Source organism: Mycteria americana, chromosome 17, assembly GCF_035582795.1.
Source record: "Mycteria americana isolate JAX WOST 10 ecotype Jacksonville Zoo and Gardens chromosome 17, USCA_MyAme_1.0, whole genome shotgun sequence".
Classification (NCBI taxonomy): Eukaryota; Metazoa; Chordata; class Aves; order Ciconiiformes; family Ciconiidae; genus Mycteria; species Mycteria americana.
In genome coordinates this window covers 14,319,895-14,328,235 of record NC_134381.1, presented here as the reverse complement: position 1 = coordinate 14,328,235, position 8,341 = coordinate 14,319,895, and the positions used below count along the sequence as shown (strand labels likewise).

General features: G+C 38.9%; 1 protein-coding gene across 3 annotated transcripts; it reads right to left on the bottom strand.

The window, feature by feature from the left end:
* Nucleotides 1-510: 510 nt before the first annotated feature.
* On the bottom strand, nucleotides 511-8,287 carry SLC2A8 (solute carrier family 2 member 8). 3 transcript variants are annotated; one of them, XM_075520048.1, is made up of 10 exons: nucleotides 8,003-8,287; nucleotides 7,631-7,790; nucleotides 6,669-6,875; nucleotides 4,751-4,850; nucleotides 4,395-4,606; nucleotides 3,576-3,719; nucleotides 2,838-2,973; nucleotides 1,979-2,152; nucleotides 1,194-1,339; nucleotides 511-1,034 (listed from the first exon to the last, which is right to left on the bottom strand). In XM_075520048.1, the coding sequence occupies exons 1-10, from the start codon at nucleotides 8,059-8,061 to the stop codon at nucleotides 897-899; spliced, it is 1,476 nt and encodes a 491-aa protein (XP_075376163.1). In that variant the 5' UTR covers nucleotides 8,062-8,287; the 3' UTR covers nucleotides 511-896. The 3 variants fall into 3 exon arrangements, with proteins under 3 accessions (XP_075376163.1, XP_075376165.1, XP_075376164.1); XM_075520049.1 differs by having other exon boundaries at nucleotides 515-1,034; nucleotides 2,865-2,973; XM_075520050.1 differs by lacking the exon at nucleotides 8,003-8,287 and having other exon boundaries at nucleotides 6,669-6,871; nucleotides 7,631-7,755.
* Between the last annotated feature and the right edge of the window lie 54 nt (nucleotides 8,288-8,341).

Genomic DNA, 8,341 nt, shown 5'->3' with positions numbered 1-8,341 from the left:
TCAGTCATTTAAGTGCTATATCATACCCGTGACATTGGTGTTTGTGTCTTAAGGATTACCCATCTTTGACAAGAACTATAATCCAGCATTGGTTTGTGTTTCCAGGCATCTTTTAGACTTACAGAGACCTGCTCCAGGTCTCTCCAATTTACCCTTTAAATTAACACTACAAAAGACAGTTTTTCTCCTTTTCTGGCTAAGAGTATATTCTCACTGGCTCCAAGACCTTGTAATTCCTTTTGAAAAAGCAATACTCTTTCCTGAATTCTAAAGTGCATTCTCCTAAGAGCTACAACCCTTCTTCTTGTGATTTAAATGCATTCCTAGCCAACTTGACAGGAATAGGAAAAATAATGCCAACTTAATACTAACACCCATAAAAGCCAAGCATTCATCTCCAGGTGGGACCACAACTTATTCCATGGTCAGGCATCCCAGAAATAGTAGCAGCAACACAAAAGTAAAGTACTGCAGTAACATTAGCCAGGCTACATCATTCATTTCTTCACTGTAACGTGCCATAAGGGAAAGGTAAAGTGGAGCAAGGAAATTTAATTTATTTACAAAATTAGAGGTTAATTTACATCTTAGAAAAAAGATACTGGCCAATACATTTAACATTTTTACTTGGCCATTAAAGAAAAGACCACAGGAATCAAATCAAATGTCCAAGACTCACACAAGGGAGATTTACTACAGGGAGTATGCAGAACTGTATGCAGATCCCCATAGATACGTTTTTTTAAAAAAAAAAAAAAAAAAGCAGAATTCAGGTTTTACAAAAATTCATTAAAACAATTTGATAGCAAGTTTAGTAACTGAGATGCAGTTAGTTTCAACCATAGCACCATAATTCAGGATATGAAGGTTTCATACCAATATAAAAAGCTTTAGGCTTAAGATCTTCTGAAGTAGGTCTCAATTTGTTCCAGGGTTTGTCCTTTTGTTTCAGGAACATAAAAAGCTGTAAAAGTTACATTGAGGCAGCAGAAGGCAGAGAAAAGCCAGAATGTGCCATAGGATGTTAAGAAACCCTGAGGGAGGTAAAACAAAAACCACATTATTACAGGTCACTACTGTACAACCACAGTTCTCTATTGCCAAAGACGACTGGGGCTCAAGGCTCTCCCAGGAGCATCTTTAATAAATTTCCCTATGAAAAGAAACTTCAGATTGTAATTTATGATGCTTACTATAAAATCATTAAATTCTTTGGTTACCAAGAAGGCCATAACCCAGTTTGTTAACACACAAGCACCACTTGATATGCCTCTAGCTTTAAGTGGGAAGATTTCAGATATCACCAGCCATGGAATAGGACCCCAGCCAAGGGCAAAACCTGCAATTACAAAACAGAAGAGAATAAATGCAAGTTAAGTACATATTAGAGGGAAGACTGAATGATGCCCAAGTTAGTCAAGTAAAGGGGATGCAGTTTTCACTCTAGATTCTTGGATGATTCCAGTAAAACAGTACCTCTACCAGAAGGAGAGAGAGTAAGTTATTTTAGGGCAGCATGATAAACGCTAGTGCATTTTACATCAAATTAATTACAAGAATATTCTTAACAAGCAGAACTTCTTGCCATGAAGTCTCTGAAGTGGTAAGCTTAAAAACTGACCTTGTTTCTAATTGCTGCTGCCTTGTACCATCACAGAATTCAGTGCAGCTCAGACACTAACAAAGACTGTTTTTTCCATTAACAACTGTAAAGCAGTTTAACCTGAGCAATTACTACTTACTATTAGCACAAGGAGGTATAAATTAATTTTCCAGGGAGTTGGCTTAACTAAGCTTCTAGCTCTATCACCAGGGTTGCGAATGCTCAGCCCAACTTTGCATTATACACTGAAAAAGTCTGTCAAAGACATCACTCATTTCCATTCATCAGTAATGTGACAAAATGGAACAAAATTGTCACATTCATCAGAAAGTTTGATTTTTGTGTAATGGCTACTTAAAAGCCTGTTCCACTTACCAGCAACAAAGAGCCCTAGGCTTACTACTGCAAGCCAAGATATGCTGCTTTCTGCTCCTGGGGATGCTGAATTTAGAGTGAACCATACATCAGGATTTGATGAGTTGTTTCGATTTGGAAGGACCATTTTAAAGTAAAGCCCAAACAATGCAGTACTGAGTGCCATGACTATCCCTGAAAAGTAAGCGATAACCAAGTTGTCACTGGTTGCCACTTGGGTATTCTCCTGAGAGACAGAACATAGTTGGTCAGCCAAATATGAGATATGCTGGCCCTCACATAAGTGTTTCTTAAAAGATACTGTTCTTGGAAATAAACACTGGCCTTGACAGGAGTGAAAGATGCTAGACAAGCATTCTAAACACTAGCCAAACAATACAGTCTTGACAGCAGTCATTACTATTGAGTGTGTGGCACAACAACTATATCAGAGTTAGTTTTCTTTAGCACTTTACCTGTAAAGTTAGAATTTTTAACTATAGTCTTGTATAACTAAACACCACAATGTGCCATGAAATCAGCAGCAGCCATAGAGATATTACTTTGAAATAGCCATTTGTTGACAACTTGGGTATAAGAGCAGAAAAATTATCACAGTAGTAAGAACCGTCTCAGTGACATAGCTATTTCAAAATAAGAACTGGCCTGGTAAGAAGACAAAAAGATAGCCATATGTAGTTTCAAGGGGTTCCACCTACAATGTACATATAACATGGCAGTTTCCTCTTACAAGTTTAAGTCTATAGTTATACCAAATTATAAATATAAAGCAAAACACTTAAAAATGCATAAATTGCAATACTTAATTCCCCCAACAGTTAAGACACTTTTTGGTATTATATATAGTAATTTTTCTTACTGAACAAAATCCAGTAACATATTTTACCGGATATGTAAAGCAGCACTTTTCGTCCAGTTTTATCTATGATAAGTGCAGCCACAGCAGTGAAACATACTTGTATGGAACCCACAACAACAGAAGCCATTCTGCTGTCCTGAAATAAAGTAAGAGGTAGGGAGAATTTGCTCTTTCAGGCTGATAAGAGGTTCACTTATCAAGTATTACAAATGCATTTATTTCTTGAATCTGAAAGAAGACAAACTATGCCACAGAAATTAATGGGGGGGAAGGGGGAGACAACAGGGGAGGGGAGGAAAAAAAAAAAAAAAAAGAAAAAGACATCACCAACTAACACAACATACTGGTCTCTTAATAAACTTTAAAATAAGCCACAACTTCTTCCGAGAGTTTCACTTTCTCTGAAACATTGCATTTGCAACTCTACTAAAAAAAAAAAAAATTATTTTGGAAGATGACTATAATAGGAATTTCTATCAGTATCAAAGTTTCAGACCAGCAAAACACAACATCCTTCCCCCCAAAAAACCCAGAACATGCAGGTATGCCAGAGTAACACAGTCAAGAGGGTATCTAGAATCCAAACCAAAAAAGCCCACCAAAACCCAAACCCTGTTATTTATGACACAGGCAGGATCATTATCAAGTCAGTTTGTTACGTGTTTTACACTTATTATAGCACTGACTAAGCTCAAACTGTTACAGACATTTGCCAGTTTGGAAATACACCCCAGTTACCGTGAAGTTTGCATCTTCAAAGATAGTTTCTGCATAAAACATAACTGCATTAATGCCTGTTGCTTGCTGGAAGAACATTAGAGCCACACCAATAAGAAGTGGCCTGTAGATTGAAGGGTTCTTAAATTCAGAGAGATTCAGTCCCTGTTAAAAAGATTAAGCAATGATTTGGTGAAAAATTTTATCTTTTAAATCAAAGAACAAAATCAACAACAACAAAAAACCTGCTCAGAACATTTCAATCTGTTCAAACATAGTAAGCAAAACTTAGCGCCTTAGCAATAAAAATGTTTATATTTGAAGTATCTGAGAACTCCAGAAAAGCATTTTTCCCAGGTTCTAGAGACAGAAATTGACAGTACTTTGTAGAGAAAGTTAACACGAATGAATCGACGGTTTGTAGAAACCAAACTTCAATGATTAGGCCTGCCTATTTAAGCACACATCTCACAAGAGGCTAAATGATGCTTTTAGAGACACGAGAAAATACACTCATACAATGCAAACAATAGGAAATCAGTGTTAGAGGTGTTGAACAATCCTACAAAATTGCTACAAGATCACGAGCCCAACTGCTACTCATGTACACTGACGGCAGCCAACAGTGACAGCAGTTGCAGCTGAAAGGCAGAGGAAAAAGATTCTTTGAATCTCACTTGCTTCTTGAGTATCATTTGTATGAGGGAACAGGTTTGGACCACTGTTTGTAGAAAAGGCTATTAACTAAGCTTTGGGTAAACCCCTTTTAATTACACTATATGCTTTCAGATGTTATCTCCATACAAGAATTTTTTTAGGAGTAAATCAGATTCTCATCACCTCTTCCTGAACACTAGCTTCAATCTGCCCACATTCCCATTCATGGTCCGCATGTGGTCCCCGCAGGAAGCGCAAAGAAGCTATGGCTTCTGAGCGTTTGTTCCGATTCAGCAGAAATCTCGGTGTTTCAGGCATGAAGGACATGAACAATAGCATTATACAGGATGGAAAAGAACAGAACACTGCCAGCCAGCGCCATTTTAGTGTTATTCCTGAGTAACAAAAAGGAAAGAAAGAGGACTATGAACATCAATTAGTTGTACAAACTAATTTACATTTACTTTCAATTCTTCAGTGTAGTTCTTTCATTACATGTACGAATTCCTTTTTGTAACCTAGAGCCCTAACCCCAATACCTGCAATGTAGGCTCCCAGTATGCCAGTCACCACCATCAACTGAACACAAGAGCCAAGCATACCACGGACTTTAGGATGAGATACTTCAGATATATACACCTAAGGGAGAAAACATGTAGGGAGAAAACATCTAATAATTACTTCTATCCAATGTGGGATCAAGGACTTGATAAGTAATTCATTTCTGAAAAAAAAAAAAACCACCAAAAACCACAGATTTATTTCCTAGTAACTCCCCTCCTTAAAAAAAGCCTCAATAAAATGGAGTGAGTAGAAAAGCGCCATCTCAGAAATGTATATTGGCATTATGAAAAACCCTGGGAAAAATGGAGGACTTAAGCCAGAAGAATGTTGATGCAGTATCAGTATCCCAAAGATAAGTAAACTCACATTAGCAAGAGCTTCTTTTGTTAGCCACATTCAACAAGAACTACATCATCGCAAAGCAGTCTAGAGCTTGGAACAGTCTTTGCATAAACATGTAGCCCAAGCCACGTATAAAACTGTTTGCAATAAAAGTTTTAAATTTTTAAGTCAATGTAAAGAATGCAAATTATTTCATTCTCCATGAAGTTCAAAATTGACAGCTCATCTTAACACAGACTATATGAACAGCATCACATCTCATCCAATATTTGGGATCACCTTAAGCTTTTCAGCTATTTTTTAATATACTGACCCCAAGTCAACAGCTACAGTTTAGCTGTATACATAAAAGAGAAATCCCTCATATTTATACATACAGTTCTTTCTAACGTCACAGTTCTTACTTTTTCTGGAAGGAAAATAAGTAATCCTTATTTCAAGAATAATTTAGAGCTACAAAAACTTGGTATTACATGCGACACTCTCCTCCCTCATCACTGCAGTCACACAGATCTTTTACTGTTGGCTGTGGGTCAAGGCCTTTGAGCTCAGCTCCATGAAACAAAGAGAAAGCAGTCATTTGTAAAGCAGACAGAATTCCTCCAAAGACATCAACACAACAGATTAAGCAACCAAGATTCCAACAACAGAGAAAGTTGCACAAGATTATCATTTAGATCCTACCACCCTGAATCTTTTTTAGATTTTATTTTTATAACCATCTAGATTGATAAAGAATGAGCATTTATTCCATACTTCATTATGAGTACTTCTTATCCTTTAATTTTTAGTTTGCGTCTCACTTCAAAAGCTAGAAATGCTAGAACCACCAGAAAAGAAACAAACTTGAATTCTAAACAGTTTATTTCACACTACTACCTATTCAGCTAGATCCAAAAGGTCAAACAATACCACAGAAGACAGACAACAACAGAATGAATTATCTCGATTTCCCTACTGCACATATATTCCTGAGTGCATGGGAAGAGTTAATATTCAGAAGAAAACAGTTAAATGAAATCAGAAGGCACTACTAGGCATTACTCCAGGATGAGTGAGCAGCCATAGTTTACTTGCAAAACCAAGAAGTTTCATGAAATATAAGACTATTAGAAGCAGCTGGTAATTGGAAAAAAAAAAAAAAAAAACCAAAAAAAACCCAAAAAAACCCCACCCCAACACCAACCCCCCCCCAATGTTTTATATGAGGAATTTTAAGAGATAAATATTACTGAAGTAGAACATAAATAGAAGCAATCAAATAAAGGACTCGATCTGAAAGAGGACATCACTGCATCAGGAATGCAGAGTACAGAAGTGCCACTAGAAGCAGCAAAATTTGTTTTATTTATATTTTCTTCATTATTAAAAACAAGCAAAATTCTATAAAAATGTGTTTCTTCTAAATCCACAAACTGCCTTGGCTACAGTTATTCAGTTATTTCACCCAAGTCACCTATAATACTGCTATGGAAAAAGAAACAAGAAACTCACAAACAAACAAAAAAGCAACCACACATGCACACCCACCCAGAAAAATGTCTTACTTACCGGAACAACAAGTGAAGTAATTCCACTGGCTAAGCCTGTCAGCATTCGTCCAAAATAAAGCATCCAAACATTCTGAGCAGATATAATAACTATATATCCAAAAACATATGGTATTGAGCACAGCATTAGACTCAGCTTTCTCCCAACTTTATCCACAAGATAGCCTCCTAGTATTCCTCCGACAGCAGCTCCTAATGTTACTACTGACTTTGAAGAACAAGTAAAAAAAAAAAAAAATTATATATATATAAATAAATACAAAAATAAATAGCAGACAGCAATTTCTTTTAAAATCCTGAAAAGTAAATAGCAGCTTCTAAAAAAATGGGCAAGAGTATGCAGGTGTTTTAAAAATCAAAATAAACATTAACTTCTTAATCAAAACATAGTCAAGAAGCATTACTCACCACAACTGAATAGCAAGTAATTTTCATATTACATACAAAGCTCTTTCAATGAAGAAAAAAAAAAAGCAGCAGTAACTGTGTCTTAATCTGTCTACAAAGCTTTCCACTCACAAACAGGCCTTTCAAACTGTTTTAAAGCCCTCGAGAATTTGTTATCTTGACTAACTTGAAGTCCTGCCTGTATCCAAAAAGCAAATATTCCCCATGTTAATGGATTGCACTGATTTATTAAAAAGTTTATTTTCTCTGGTCCCTTAACAGGTTCAACTGAGAAACATGAGAATGGTAAGAAGACACTTTAGCACCAAAAATAAGTTCAAACAATAGGGGCATTTATTAATATATGCTGAGAGTTATCAGAGCATAACAGCATTGTTACTCAGGAAAAATTTGAATCAGTCGCTGAGTTTAGAAGAGAAAATTGGATTTCGTTATTAAGATCTGCATATACTCTCATTCTTAAGAGAAGTAAGACCCCACCCTATAAGCAGCACCTTCTCGACCTATGCTTTCAAGTGAAATCACTTAATGGTAATGCATCATACAGAGACTTACCCCAAACCACGAGGCTTGATTGCTGTCCAATCTTAATTTAGGATCGTTGCTTTTCCTCAACTCTGGAATAACAGGTGAGCTATAGCCGAGCACAAAGCCAAAGCTAAGCGGTCCCAGGACAGCAGCGAACGCGGCCAGGTACAGCTTCTTGTTCTGCACTCTGCGACAGAAGAGGCTGACAAGGATCACGCCGCCCCCACCTCCCGCGTCCGGGCCCGGGCCCGGCTCCAGCCCCTTACAAGGGCCAGTAATGCTCGGGCGGGCCTGGTAGAGGGCTCGACCGAGAGCTCGCCTCGGCCGCGGCCGAGCTCCAAGGCAGGCAGCGCCGTCCCTGAGCCCGCCAGAGCGGCGAGTCGCGGCGCCCGCACTCACCTCGGGTAAGAGTCCGAAGCAGGGTAACCCAACAGGCAGCGAGACTCCTCTGCAGCCATGCCTCGCCTGCGGGCAGCGCCTCAGCGCGGCCCGCCCCAGCCACTTCTCCACGGGCAGCCGCTACGAGCCGCGCGGGAAGCGGTAGCGGGGCAGCGCTGCAGGTCAGGCCCCCGGCCGCGGTGCCCGCCACGGCGCAATAAGACTCAGACGGAAACGGCTGGAGTGTGGCTAGCGGGGAGTGATGACGTCTAGGGCGTGCGCCGGAAGCTGCCTGACTACGGAGAGCAGCGGCTTCTGGGGAGCGGCTTCCCTCCGGGTGCCGGCCGGTTCGCCCGGCGC

What these genes read in the sequence shown, in the direction of transcription:
- SLC2A8 (XM_075520048.1), bottom strand. Translation starts at nt 8,061, where the DNA reads ATGGCTGCAGAGGAGTCTCGCTGCCTGTTGGGTTACCCTGCTTCGGAC. An exon ending in ACTGGGAGCCTACATTGCAG is followed by an intron (nt 4,607 to 4,750) that starts GTATTGGGGTTA and finishes TTTGTTACTCAG; the next exon opens with GAATAACACTAAAATGGCGC. An exon ending in AAGCTAGTGTTCAGGAAGAG is followed by an intron (nt 3,720 to 4,394) that starts GTGATGAGAATC and finishes TCTTTTTAACAG; the next exon opens with GGACTGAATCTCTCTGAATT.